We start from the raw sequence: 15162 nt of genomic DNA, 5'->3' as shown, positions 1-15162 counted from the left end.
AGCCCTTGACTGGTGAGTTACCATGCTGAGGTGATGATTATGGGGCTGGTTTTTAAATGAGGGTGCATGCCCTCAAGGCTACACATTGGTTGAGATGGGGAGGCTGCTTTAACTACGCAGGACTTGAAGGGCAGGGAATTGCCATCACCGGCACCAAACCAGACTAAACCTGGCTCAGAGTGTGACTTTCAAGAGATTGCGCAAGGTAACTGCTCTGTTACTTATAAAATCCTGGCAGATTTCAACATCCCCGCCACAGTAGCCCAGACAACTGACTGGGATTCTCTCACGGAGAAGAAGAGGAACAGGATTCGGACAGTTCTACATGGGGTTATACTGGCACAATATCTACGTACAAACACAGCCCCCACCGGCCTTTTGGTCAAGAATGCCCCTAGGATTTTCCTAGACGACGCAGCATTTCGCAAAGACTGGGCCCAGATCGCCTGGCACTGCACCAGGGACTGGCTAGTCCTCATTATCAAAACTGCGAAACGCCTATCAGATGCCATCATGATAGAGATTCAAGCGACGGAGTCACATTTCAAAACCACCATTACAGGCTACAAGAAAAAACTTGAAGACCAAAACCGCGAGATAGCGGAATACAAAGACTACCTAACCCAGACAAAAATTAAAAAATTTGAAAAAGATCTAAAGAGGTTTAGCTACTCCAAAACCTACCCACACTCCTCCGAATAAATCATATGAGAATTTGGATAACAACTCCATTTCAAGTGCCTCAAGCAACTCTAGCTCAGGATCCAACACATCGAGAGGCAGAGGCAGACGAGGACAGCAGTGGCAACCCTGGCAAGGTCCCCAAAACCACAACTTTGGTCCACCGCCCCCCCTCTTCGGCCACCTACCACCCCCATACTTCGGATACCCCCAGATGTACCCCCAAGGGAACATGCCCTTTTTTCAAGGAAACCACAACCAGCGATACCCTTTTTTATCCCAGGGCAGAAGAGGCCGGAACAAGAGACGGAACCAAGGACATGTCCAGTGGACACCCGAAGAGGAACCAGTGAGCGCCAACACGAGAAACAAGACCAGGGAACAACCGGGCACAAGCAAATAATACCCCCATGCCCACTTGTGTTCAACCTATCAGACACCCAACTCACTACGGAGGAAATGCAAGTACTTAACAAAGGCCTTTCGTTCGTCCCCACCACCAGACTGGACATGTTCAAATTACATGTGGAACTCGCAGAGTTCTTTAGAAAACTCAAACTAAAGGCTTTCTTTGAGAAAAAAGACAATACCATCACTGATGGAGAGAACACGCCTAATGAAACTGGCCTGAGAGTAAAATCCACCTTCACTCCCCCACCAGGAAGTATCCCTGTCGAAATCCTGACATTTGAACAGGCAGTCTACACAGAAATAGAACAACTCCAACACAAGGAGACATTCAACAATCTGTCTAGCAAAGACAGAAGCACCATCCAACGCCTGCAGAATGACCCTACCCTCATCATCAAACCGGCGGATAAAGGTGGTGGAATTGTCCTGATGAACAAGACGGACTATGATCAGGAGTGCAGAAGACTCCTCAATGACAACAGGAATTACAAGCGACTGAATAAAGATCCAACAGTACAACTACAAGCCACCATTAACCAACTGGTCACAAATGCCAAGGACAATGAAAAAATCTCTAAACAAGAGGCGGACTTCCTATGCCCTAGAGAAATAAAAACCCCGTACTTCTACACAGTTCCCAAAATACACAAAGGCACCACTCCACCACCAGGCAGACCTATCGTGTCTGGCATCAAGTCACTCCTTGAACCCCTCTCCCGGTATTGTGATTTCTTCCTCAATCCCCTGGTTCAAAAAACCCCCTCTTACATCAAGGATACGAAACACCTCCTAAGTGTTATCCAAGAACTTCACTTTGATCCCACCACTGAATTACTGGTTGGACTTGACATCGAGAGCCTTTATATCAGTCTACCACAGGACGCAACATTAAAAGTACTACATGATGTACTGATGACAAATCCCTGGGAATACAACACCCCGCGCAGCTTCATTTTGGACTGCGCCACCTTGGCTCTCAAAGAGAACTATTTCGAATATGAGGGAACCTATTACCTACAGACGAATGGTACGTCTATGGGCAGCGTTTTTGCCCCGAGCGTGGCAGGATTGTATGTGGCCCACTTCGAAAACTCGCATATACAACAACCCACCAACCCTTTTTCTACCAACATAAGACTGTGGCGTCGATACATTGACGATATCCTCTTGATATGGACGGGCAACCAAGATCTTCTGGATAACTTCATGCTCTGGATTAATCAACTAGACTCCTACTTACGCTTCACATGCACCAGCAGTTCCACTGAACTACCTTTCCTTGACCTAAACATCAGGCCGGAAAATGGGAAACTCACTACCACCACCTTCTATAAACCTACAGCGAGAAACTCCCTACTAAGATTTGACAGCTTTCACCCCAGGCACCTGAGGGAAAACTTGCCCTACGGGCAATTCTTACGCATCAGACGTAACTGCAGCAACATCAAGGACTATAAACTGCAATCCAATGATCTGGTGCCTAAGCTCAGGGATCGCGGATACCCATCAAGGATAATAAACAAAACCTGCAAAAGAGCTAGGAACCAAAACAGGGAAGCACTCCTCGAAACCTTTGAGAAACCACAGGAAGAACCAGTCCTCACCTGTGTGACAACTTATAATACAGCATCTAACCAAGTAGCCAACATCATACAACGCAACTGGAAAATTATAAACTTTGGTACCAGGAAATGGGAAAAACCTCGCTTTGCATATAAAAGGGCCACCAACCTACGTGACCAATTGGTGAATACCAGACCGCGAATTGACACCCGGAACAAAGACAACACCATCGTCAATGCTTGGGGCCTACCTAAAGTCACTGGCCACCAACCCTGCAACAACTGCAGTGTATGCCACTTAACATCGCCCTCCAAGACATTGAACCTGGAACCGGGCAAAACCTGGACACAAAAGGAGTTCACCAACTGCAACTCCACCAACCTGGTATATTTGATAACCTGCAGATGCGGCTTGAGATACATTGGCATGACAACCAGAAAAGTACGCACAAGGATGACTGAACACAGGAGCACAATAAGATGTGGGAAAAATATAAGTAGGTTGACAGACCACTTCCTGACCCACAACCACACACCCAATGACTTTTCATGGACTGTCATTGAAAAGTTTGACAACTCAATAAACGAAAAACTCCTCTTACAAAAGGAACAACGCTGGATATTCCCATCTGGGACCAGTCCTTTGGAACTCCCTTCCCTTAGCCTTACGTAAGGAGGAAAACCTCGCCAGTTTTAAGAAAAACGTTAAAACCTGGCTCTTTAATAAATAATTGTGGTCTTTGACCGGGTTGCTTTCTGTGTTTTCGGCCTCTCAGTCCTGGCGCCGGGAAACCCTTTGTGGGTATCTGCGCGCATTATAAGTGCAAAAAATAATAATAATAATAATATATCGATTATCCACACATACCAATGGCCTTAACGATGCCATACCATGGAACACCTTAGCTGTGTAAAAATGGATCTATCCCCACCATGTGACCCTACATAGTGGAATGTATACTGTGCCACAAGACCCCTACATGAGCGTCCCCTTTACTGTCCTTTTCTTTCCCATCCTCCGTGCACATTGTGCACTTATGATTAAATTACCTCCCACGTGTGTGTGTAAAAATGATAACCCCCCACACGCTGACACCGTCAAACCCTGAACCCCGATAATTCATCCGCACAATGGCCTATCGTCACCACCAGAATACCGTAGGCATTACCCATGTGGTTACCCATAGCGCTTGCAATACGCAACATTGCCCACGTGATATATGCCATTCATGCGTAACCTCAACCGGGATAATATCAGCGATACGCATGCGTCTAAATACTTCGCGCATGCGCACAGGGACCGGTCAAAAAACTCTAGCGCGATCTACTGCGCAAGCGCGACCCACTGCGCATGCGCCTCAACGCGCACTGATCCCCCGCACAGGCGCAGTAACTACCTACCATGACATGGCGCGCTGTGCGCACCCCTCCCTCTCTGTCTACCTTTTTACCTCCACTCAGGTGAACCGCATTTAGCAACTAGTATAAATGAGAATCTAGGCGGCCCATTCATTTCAAACCGGGCGCCGCGGAAGGACGAGTAGATCCAAGGAGGAACCAGACCGAACTACTCGTGAGTAAACAAGACCACTATACCTACAATGGGGTAAGCACCAATTCTCTTTCCCTACAGGTTAGATAGCCTTGTACAACCTTTTATTCCCACAGGGTCTCTTTCTCTGCCAGGCGACCCATGAGGCTTTGTACCAGAAAACACAGAGTGAGGACCCAGTATCTATTCTTACCTGTACCTCACCTTGTGATTTCGTTTTTTTAGCCCACCACCCCTCACTAACGGTTTCATTAAACCCTCACAAGGTTCATGCAGTAGTCATGAGCCCACACTAGCCGTATATAGGTCGCACACCACCTTATAAGTCGGCTATCAGTGGTTCAAAAGATATACCACTCTAACATGACTCTCCCCTGTACGTCCTGTCTCTGTCTTTTGTGTTTTATGTAGCAAAGCCTGAGGGAATCCCCCTCTAACAGTTACAGCGCCTTAGCGTGCGCAACACATAATAAAGAAAATAACACAAACACTTAATATAGTTTATTATAATTTATTTTGCACCTTTTTCACTAATCCTATCGGTCCTGAGGAAAGCCAGCTTAGAATATAAAGGCACTGGCTGAAACATGTAGACCACACTGGACGTTGGAGGTCATCATAACACTCCTAATTACGCCCTCTTGCCTTTTTAACCTGCTAACAGAGACCCAGTTTATTAAAACTTGTTAACCCTCGGGTGCTGGGACCTCCTGTATAGCATTTTAAACTTCACTAATCTCACTCCTTCACTGCACACTCAGCAATATACCAGCTCCGCAGTCACCTGGCGTTGCAGCACACCCGGGGCACATTCGGTGCCACTGTGGTGGGCCCGATGATGAAGCATGCCACCGACTAGGTCGGTGGGTGAGGGCTTTATAAGGAAAACAGTGTTTCTCCTTACCACTATTGTCTGACGTACTTGAGTCTTCTATACTCTCCCTAAAATTAGCTAGTCCCTATTGATTTATACTTATAAAATGCTGACTTGTCAATCAATGATTTAACTCTGGGTGTCCCACAAACATGCAAGGCACCATGGTTGATTGAGGCACCTGCCCCCTTAACCCTGTGCTCTGGTTCTCAAATGAGCATGTCTGTGGTCGGATACCTCAGCCAGTCGAGGCTCCTCTGCACTGCAGTATTGTAGTTTGTGTTGGGGCTGAGGGGGAAGTTCTTACCTACAGTCTTTCAGTCACATTTTCACGAATAGTAGCTCCACTCCATTGGCTCCATGGTCCAGCGCGTACCCCAGATATTTTAACCTGCAATTCCGCTTCTGCTGCGTAAGCTTATTGTTCCAGCAGCTGTCTATATCCAGCTAAGTTTCCCCATTAGTGAGTGAACAGTACACTACTTGGTGAAATCTGCTCCACAGTGAAGGAAAGAGCAGAATATGTGTTGTCTCCTGTGAAGAGGCTCAGGCCTCTCAGTCTTGTAAGGTTTTGAGGATGGAAACATTTACACAAACCATGCTTTGATGCCTTGTGCTCTGGGGCTCACTAGCCCAGCAAAATGTAATTGAATTATTTGTATAGAGTGCAAACATTTGCCTGAGGCATCTAGGCACTACCCATGACCTATAATGAACAGAGAAGCTACAAAGATTCAAGAATAACTAGTCAAGTCCTTAGTGAAAGATTGAAGTCTTCAAAGCCTTCCTAAACCTAAGCAAAGAGATGGCCATTTTCAACTACAGATGTAGACTGTTCCAGTTTGAGGTCATGCAGTGTACCAGGCTCCTACCTCCTCAGGTCACCAGTCTGTGGGAGGGAACGGTCAGATCTTTTGCTGAACTGGAGCAAAGAGTCCTATTTGAAAGATATCACCTAAATCTGTCTCTCAAGTAAACAGGGCCCAAGCCCTGAAGACCCTTAAAAGCTGTGCAAAGGCCCTTAAAAAATTATATGTTTTCTTACTGGCAACCAATGAAGACTGCTGACAGCTTATAAGGCTGAGCCATATCTGGGGGTCTTCATTAGAAGACTGGCCGCCACATTCTGTACAATTTGCATTTTTTTAAAAATGTTTCTTCAGCAGATTTTGATAAAACCCATTGCAGTTGTCTGTCTGGAATCTTAAGTGTGAAGCATGCTTTGCCTCCGCCTGGCATTGCCCCCCCCCCCAGTGCTCCCAATCCAGTTGGTGAAACGTTTTAGCAACCAGTAGGGAGGCTGTCTACCACAGATTTTCTAGTGCCCCTGTCTCCTATCCCTAGATCGATCACACTAGGGGACACGCCAAACGTTGATGATAGGTGAGGAAAAAAGTGTACAACTCTATACAAGATGCGTCTTCTTGCAGCTTAGCGATGGTTATAGGGCACACGCATTCTTCTTTTGACGTGTTATTTGCCAATGGTAACTAAACCAAAGTCTTCAAGTTTTGAATTGTCTTCCTTCCAGTTTCCTCTTCAAAACACAACCAACTACAGTGCACAAATAATCTTGACCAACATAGAGCGATTAACACCTGACATTCTCTAATACATCACACCCACAGCTCTAATATGAAAGACTGCACCGGCCAGACTTACTATTCCTGAATCATAAAGGCTGTCAATGTTTTGTGGTACTCCACTTGATACCCTGTGTGCACTTGTGACTTCTTGCAGCCCTGCAGCATTATTCCTGCCCCACCTGTTGAGGGATTTCTCCTCTGGTTTTATGCTGTGTTGGAGAAGGCTGTAGGTATCCTTTCTGTCAAAAGAACTGTGCACACATTGAAGAGGAGCGTTATGACTACTGCACCTCACACCTATGTCTTACTTGTGGAATTGGTCCTGCATCAGTGAACTCAAATAGCATACATATTCTGGGGCAGTCATCATGGGCGCCACTGTCCCCCACAACCCAAAGGGGGCACTATGCATCAGTTTGTTGTGCAAAAGCTGAATTCCAACATTTTGAGCAAAAACAGCTTGTTCTTGTTGCTCTTTTAACTTTCAGTTTACCTATTTTTTCTGCCTTGCTAATCATTTATATGGGTTTATTACGTTAGAAGAAAGGGTTCGAGGCATGTGGGCTGCTGAATTCATATCTGTGCATAGATCGCCGCCTAGTGTTGGGTCCGGATGATTGCACATTGTTGTCCTGGAAGAGTCTTCGAAGTATCACGAGATAGGTGGCTCCTCCCCTGGACTACAGTGCGCATGGGCATCGCCTCCATCCCCAGATTGTTTTTTTCCGCCATTGGGTTCGGATGTGTTTCGGTTCCCTCTGTCGGAATCGATAGTTGTTTAACTTTCCTAACTTGAGACCAAAAGGTCTTTAGGCTTGGCGTCGGTATCGTGTTTCGTTCGGGTTTATTGTTCTTCAGCTCCGAAACTCTTGCTGCCCTTCCGCGTGCTGTCGGCGCGGACGGGCCTACACGACGCTCCAGACATGGAACGAACTCCGTTTAAGAGGTGCCCGGTGTGCACCTCAAAGTATTCACACCTCGACGTGCACCCAGTGTGCAACAAATGTCTGTCTCCGGACCATGATGAGGCCAGGTGTATGGCCTGCTCAAAGTTCCGGTGTAAGAAGACTCTCAAGCTTCGTCGGGCCGCTAGACTCCAGGCCCAGCTATCGGCGCCCCCGCCAGACAACATCTTCGAAGAAGACGTTGGAGACGACAATGTCTTTCAAGTTTCGGACTCTAGCCCGGCGTCGCAGGAAGACAACTACGACGCGGGAGACGGGGAGTTTGACGAAGTCGTCGGTGAGGTAGGGGACGACGATGGGGCCATTGCCACCGTGGAGGATAGCTCAGAGGAGGAGCATCCTCAAACTGACTCAGGGGTCAACCCCCACTATACGGCCCAGGTCGAGGGATCGCCTTCGGGCCTTACCCAAGACCTCATTAATCGTCCCACGGCCTCGCCTCCGGGCCCGGCCACGGACATTTCTGATGTGCCACTCCCGTTGAAGAAAACGAAAGTGAAACCATCTGGGTCCACACCAACGGTTTCGAAACCGAAAGTGAAAGTCGCACTGGTGGGACAGAAGGCTCCAGAGGCCACAACCTCTAAGAAAATCAAAATGGCCGACAGCAAGAGCCGCGCCAAGATGGCCGACCCGAAGACCCCGGTGTCGAAGCCGAAGGCGAAGACGACCGACGCGGCCGCGTCGGCGCCGAAGGTGGTCGAGGTCGATGACCCAAAGAAGGCTCCAAAGAAGCGTCAGGACGGCGCCGAAGCTCTGGCTGCGCCGACTCCGGCCGTCAAGGCCAAGGATGGTGATGTGTCGGCTCCGAAGACCGTGCCTTTCGCCGACCCGACGCCGGACTCGGGGGAATCGCACGAGCCGGTCCAGCCCTCCCCGGCCTTCACAAAAAAGGTCATGGAATCCCTGCAGCGGATTCGGAAGGACGCTGTGGCTCCCGAACCGAAGGATGTGGTGCCGAAGCCTACACCGAAGCCGGCAAAGGCGCAAACGCCTATCCACTTCACGCTGCCGCCAAAGACGACGCCGAAGGCTTTCGCTCCGAAGCATGGGGCCGGGGTGCCTTTGAAGGTGGTGTCGACGCCCAAGGCGTCGTTGGTAGGGCCGAAGCCTCGGCTCCAGCCACTCGCAGATGAGGAGCGTCGAGAGGTTATTATCGACGCCAACACCGGAAAGCTCTCTCTCCTCAAACGAAAGATCACCACGGAGCCGGTGTTGGAGCGTTATCGTATTCCACTCAAAAACAAGGACTCTGCGGGTACTTATGCCCCTATAGAGCCGGCATCTCCACATAATTTGGAACTCACCCACGCATTCAAACGCTGGGGAAGGTGACGGAGATGAAGTGGACGAGTACAATTATCCAGCCTACTCTGATCCAGAGGAGGTACATGAACCTTGGTCTGCCGGAGGCGACCCTGAGGACCCTCAGTCGGGTCATGAACCGCAGCTTTTTGCACCAAAGACTTCTCCAACAGAGGACTCTGCAGCCTTCGACGCTCTGATTGAGAGGGCTGCAGCTAATCATGATGTCGACCTACATTCAGATCCTGTGGATGTCGATTTTTTGTTTGACACTTTCTCAGTGGCTGAAAAGTCAGTCAAGACATTGCCTATGCTCAAGGGAGTGCTGAAGCACGCGCCGGAGGTTTTCAGGGAGCCCACTCGGGCGCGAGTCATCAATCCTCGCATTGACAAAAAATACAAGGCAGCGCCCTCGGATCCGACGTACATCAAGGGACACTTGCCACTGGACTCTTTGGTGGTATCCAACGCACGGAAGTGGGCGAACTCGCAGACCACGGGTGACGCTCCTCCCCCAGACAAAGAGTCAAAAATATTTGAAGCCTCAGGGAAACGAATTGCTGCGCAGGCAGCTAATATTTGGCGCATTTCAAACACGCAGGCCCTACTTGCACGCTACGATAGGGCGCATTACGACACCCTAGAAACACTTCTGCAGCACTTGCCTGATCAGTACAAGGAGGCAGGTGAAATGTTGATTCAGGAGGGGAAGCTGATCACCAACGCTTTCATCAAATGTGCGCTGGACGTGGCTGATACCGCCTCCAGGGCAATCAACACTAGCGTGTTGCTGAGGAGGCATGCTTGGCTTAGAATATCAGGCTTCAAACCTGATATACAGACAACCATCTTGAACCAGACAGTTAATCCTGACCACCTGTTTGGCCCCGAGGTGGATGCGACACTTGAAAAAATGAAGAAAGACACGGACACTGCTAAGTCTATGGGGGCCCTCCAGTCTCCGCAGTTTCGGGGTGGTTCCTTTCGCCGCTCCAATAACAGAGGCACCTCAAGGGGTCAGGCATCGCAATCCACGCAGTACTATAAAAGCAACACCCAAACCTCATACACCAACAAAGGTAGAGGTGGTTACAGGGGCAACAACATTAAAGGCAGGGGACGTGGAAACAACAGCTCCAGGTCCTCCTCCACCAACAAACAGTGACGCCTTGTCACTGCCCCCCGACCACACAACACCGGTGGGGGGGAGACTCCAGCAGTTCCTGCCCGCGTGGAAATCCATCACCACGGACAGGTGGGTCAAATCTCTTATCCAGTACGGTTACTGTCTAGAACTTACATCCACTCCACCAAACATACCTCCAAGAAACCGTCCTATGTCCAGCGAGCACTTGCTCTTGTTGCAGCAGGAAGTTCAAGTCATGCTGCAAAAAGGGGCAATAGAGCTCGTTCCACTGTCGGAAAGGGGAACAGGAGTTTACTCTCTTTACTTTCTGATCCCCAAAAAGGACGGATCCCTCAGGCCAATCCTGGACCTCAGGCCCCTCAACTGGTACATTCTATCGGAGCACTTCCATATGCTCACGATGCAGCAGGTCCTCCCTCTGCTTCAACAGGGGGACTTCCTGGCTACGCTAGATCTCAAGGATGCATACTTTCATATCCCCCTGCATCCTTCCCACAGGAAGTACCTCAGATTCACGTTTCAAGACCAGCACTACCAGTTCAGGGTTCTGCCTTTCGGGGTCACCACAGCGCCAAGAGTCTTTACAAAGTGTCTGGCGACTGTGGCAGCACATCTACGACGCCAGAACGTCCACGTCTACCCCTATCTGGACGACTGGCTCATTCAGGCAAAGTCAGAACAGCAGTGCGCGGACCACGTGTCCCGCACCATTCATCTCCTGCACGATCTGGGATTCTCGCTGAACTATCCAAAATCCCATCTCCAACCCGCCCATATACGGCAGTATCTGGGCGCGACAATAAACACTCTGGCAGCCACTGCGCAGCCAAACTCAGTGAGAATCGCCAGCATCCTAACGCTGATCCAACGATTCAGACCTCAGCACTCGCTTCCAGCGAAGGTGTTCATGCAGTTGATAGGCATGATGGCCTCCTGCATCTCCATCGTCCCGCACGCGAGACTACATATGCGTCCGCTTCAGGAGTGCCTAGCACGTCAGTGGACTCAGGCTCATGGCTAACTCACAGACCTAGTGTTGGTGAGCGGTCGGGCGTACAACTCTCTGCATTGGTGGAATCCACAAAACCTTTGCAAGGGCCGACCGTTCCAGGAGCCTGTGCCACAGATTATCCTGACAACGGACGCTTCTCTCCAGGGATGGGGAGCGCATGTACTCCATTACACAGTGCAGGGACTATGGACACTACAGCAGAGGAAGATGCACATCAACGTTTTGGAACTGATGGCAGTCTTCATGGCCTTAAAGGCATTCAAAGTACATCTGTGCAACAAGGTCGTGTTGATCGGGACGGACAACATGACGGCCATGTACTACATTCAGAAACAGGGGGGCACACACTCTCCGCAGCTGTCTCATCTGGCTCAGAGCATGTGGAAGTGGGCCATTCAGAGGAACATCTTCCTCATGGCGGAGCATCTCCCAGGCACAGACAACCAGATGGCGGACCTGCTCAGCAGGCACAGCCACCAAATGCACGAGTGGGAGATACATCCATCAGTACTCCAACCGTACTTCCAAAAGTGGGGTCATCCAGAGATAGACCTGCTCGCCACAAAGGAGAACGCAAAATGCCAAAGCTTCGCCGCCAGGTTCCCACACCCGCAATCGCAGGGCAATGCGATGTGGATGAACTGGTCAGGCAGATTTGCATACGCTTTTCCCCCAGCACCGCTGATACCGCTGGTGGCACGCAAACTCAGGCAGCACTCGATGACTCTCATCCTGGTTGCTCCGACGTGGGCTCGCCAACCATGGTACACCACGTTTCTAGAACTGTCCGTGGTACCGCATCAAAGGCTTCATCTCACTCCCAGCCTTCTGACGCAGAGCCATGGCGACATTCAGCACCCAGACCCGCAACAGCTAAACCTGGCGATCTGGCTCCTGAAGTCCTAGAGTTTGGCTACCTCAATCTTCCCCCCGATTGCATGGACATCATTCGGGAGGCAAGGAAGCCCACTACTCGAGCTTGTTATGCGGCTAAATGGAAGCGGTTTGTCATTTACTGTGTAAACCACGATATTGACCCGCTAGATGCTTCCATTCAGAACATCATTTGTTACCTGTTCCACCTGTACCAATGCAATTTGGCGTATTCTTCCATCCGCATTCACTTGTCTGCGATGGCAGCATACCTCCAGAATAGGCAACACCTGTCACTTTTTAAGGTCCCTGCTATCAAGGCTTTCCTGGAAGGACTCAAAAGAGTCATTCCACCACGGACACCACCAGCTCCGGAATGGAACCTCAATGTGGTTCTTACAAGGCTGATGGGTCCTCCCTTTGAGCCACTGCACTCTTGTGAGCTTCAGTTTCTGACTTGGAAGGTTGCTTTCTTAGTAGCAATTACATCGCTACGGAGGGTTAGTGAGTTGCAGGCGCTCACCATCCAAGAACCTTTCTTCCAAGTACACGCTAACAGGGTGGTGCTCCGCACTAACCCTAAATTCTTACCCAAGGTTGTATCTCAATTCCACATGAACCAGACAATTGAGTTGCCAATGTTTTTTCAAAACCCAGAGTCCATGGCGGAGCGGATGCTCCACACCCTTGATGTTAAAAGAGCCTTAATGTACTACATTGACAGGACAAAAGATTTTCGTAAGACCAAGCAACTTTTCGTTGCATTTGCCTCACACCACAAGGGAAACGCTATCTCCAAAGCTGGGATCGCTAGGTGGATCGTGAAATGCATTCAGATCTGTTACGCTAAGGCTAAACGCACTCTCACAATTCCACCAAGAGCCCACTCCACCAGAAAGTTGGGGGCCTCTATGGCTTTCCTAGGTAACATTCCCTTGGAAGATATTTGTAGAGCAGCCACATGGTCTACCACACATACTTTCACTAAACATTACTGTGTAGATGTGCACTCCAAACAGCAGGCAGCTGTTGGTCAGGCTGTTCTCAAAACACTTTTTCAAACGGCTGCAGCTGGCACGGGCGGCCGCCAATGAGGGGAGCACTGCTATGTATTCTATGCACAGATATGAATTCAGCAGCCCACATGCCTCGAACTGCAAATGCTACTTACCAGTATGCATCTGTTCTTGGCATGTAGGGCTGCTGACATTCATATCGCCCGCCCTCCTCCCTGGCGCCTGTAGCAGCTGCAGTATTTTCTTATATACACGCATAGCATGGTCATCACTCACATAGTTCACTCCATCTCGGCCAATGGCTAAAAACAATCTGGGGATGGAGGCGATGCCCATGCGCACTGTAGTCCAGGGGAGGAGCCACCTATCTCGTGATACTTCGAAGACTCTTCCAGGACAACAATGTGCAATCATCCGGACCCAACACTAGGCGGCGATCTATGCACAGATATGAATGTCAGCAGCCCTACATGCCAAGAACAGATGCATACTGGTAAGTAGCATTTGCATTGCATAGCACCGGATTCTGAAGAAAGGCAAAGATTCATGCCTTATGTGTTGTCATTTATAGTCCACTGTGATAGAGGGAGGTGGGAAGTGACTCAATCTCTGCCATGTTTATTGAATATATTTATCTGTTTTACTTATTTTTTGCAGGATCAGTGTACTGGTATTTTGTGTTATTGAACTATGTAAAGGATGAAGATTTAGCTGCATGCAGTACAGCCTGTGCAATGCTACTCACTGCTGTGTCCCGAAAACTGCAGGACAGGTTAACTCCCATGGAAGCTCTGCTTCAGACGAGGTACTTACATTGTTTGTTTGCCTGTATCATTCTAGAAACACCTTTATATGTGTTGCCTGTTCTAAAAAATGATAAGTTTAATAAATGTCTTGAGATTAAAGCCCTAGGCACTAATTTTGCCTTTTTAGCAGATAATATTGACCGAAGTAGATCATTTCTAAAGTGTTGCCCCTTACTGTAGAGCAAATTACCATTTGGGTGTTAACCTGTATCTGCAGTGTGGTCAAACGTGGACAAGATGATTGATGGTATTATAGGTACAACTGCTCTAAAGTTGTTGAATGTGGAGGATAGATAGCGGTCATGTAATGAGGAATAAGTAGGAATTTAATTATGATCTTGTATGTTCTGTCACAGCACTTTATAGACGTACAGTTTTCCAGCTATGTAAAATCTCCTGATTTCGAATGGATATTTCTAACCGCAGGTTCCTCACCTTGTTAATATTCCACAGGCTCATCCGCCATCAACTGGATCAAGAAACTTTTCATTAGTACCCCTGTGCGCCAGTAGGTGGCATTGTGCGCCTTCCTGCCAACAGCATTGTGCTCAGGTAGTGATGTACGGAGCCACATATAAGCACGACCCATGCGAGTTGACATACGTTCCTTTCTTTCTGGGCCACCAGACGCAGACCTGGAGCTACCTTCTTGTCTCTGATTTTCTTACTCAGAATTGCAAATATACAAGTATATAAGGTAAATGTCACTCCCGAAGGCTACAGTGTTCAAGCTTTGTAGGGACTATCACAAACAAATGTCCGTAATACATCCCTACTATCTATGCCTTTGGTGCTTGAGGTTGAAACATAGCTCCAAAAGCCTGTACTGATTGTTCCCAGTTGAAGCCGAATGCCTTATGGGGCTATGAGGCGAAGCTTGACATTGCCAAACATTGACAGGCCCACACCATCAATGGGGTGAGATCAAAAAGGAGATCCTGTTCCCATGGGAGATTATTCTCCCAGTCGAAGTAATTGAGTAAGTCAGAAAAAAGCTCAAGACATCCATGTGGGACTCTGTCCATCCCGCCACTTACTAATTTCAGAGATGTCTCAAGGGTGTCCGCTTTCCTCTCAGTATCGCTCTCAAACTCGATAACCTTCTAAACCTATTCCGTTTCATGTTCCAGGGCAACCTGAATTTCCGGACCCATTGGCAATGTTGCAGCCGATAGATGACTTATTTGAAGCCATGCTGCATCTCTTTGGAATCTCAAGGAACCATGTGGACCTCCAATTGGAATCCCGCTGGTTGGCTCCCCCATGTGCCATCTGAAACCTGCTGAGCCCACTGTGGGTTACGCACTGGCTTCCTTCGATCCTGATGCCAAGATCTACATTGGCCCCTTGAGCACTGATGGCGTTTCCAGAG

General features: G+C 48.9%; 1 protein-coding gene across 6 annotated transcripts in view; it reads left to right on the top strand.

The window, feature by feature from the left end:
* Nucleotides 1-15162, top strand: part of BIRC6 (baculoviral IAP repeat containing 6) — a 2386688-nt gene that overhangs the window by 478561 nt on the left and 1892965 nt on the right. For all 6 annotated transcript variants that reach the window (XM_086926902.1, XM_086926900.1, XM_086926901.1 and 3 more), the window contains exon 21: nucleotides 13642-13789. In XM_086926902.1, coding sequence (XP_086783028.1) covers nucleotides 13642-13789 — 148 coding nt within the window. The remainder of the gene's footprint in view (nucleotides 1-13641; nucleotides 13790-15162) is intronic.

The sequence above is a fragment of the Lissotriton vulgaris genome, chromosome 6, assembly GCF_964263255.1.
Source record: "Lissotriton vulgaris chromosome 6, aLisVul1.2, whole genome shotgun sequence".
NCBI classification, from domain to species: Eukaryota; Metazoa; Chordata; class Amphibia; order Caudata; family Salamandridae; genus Lissotriton; species Lissotriton vulgaris.
The sequence above is the reverse complement of the archived record's forward strand: the minus strand, read 5'-3'. Positions and strand labels throughout refer to the sequence as shown.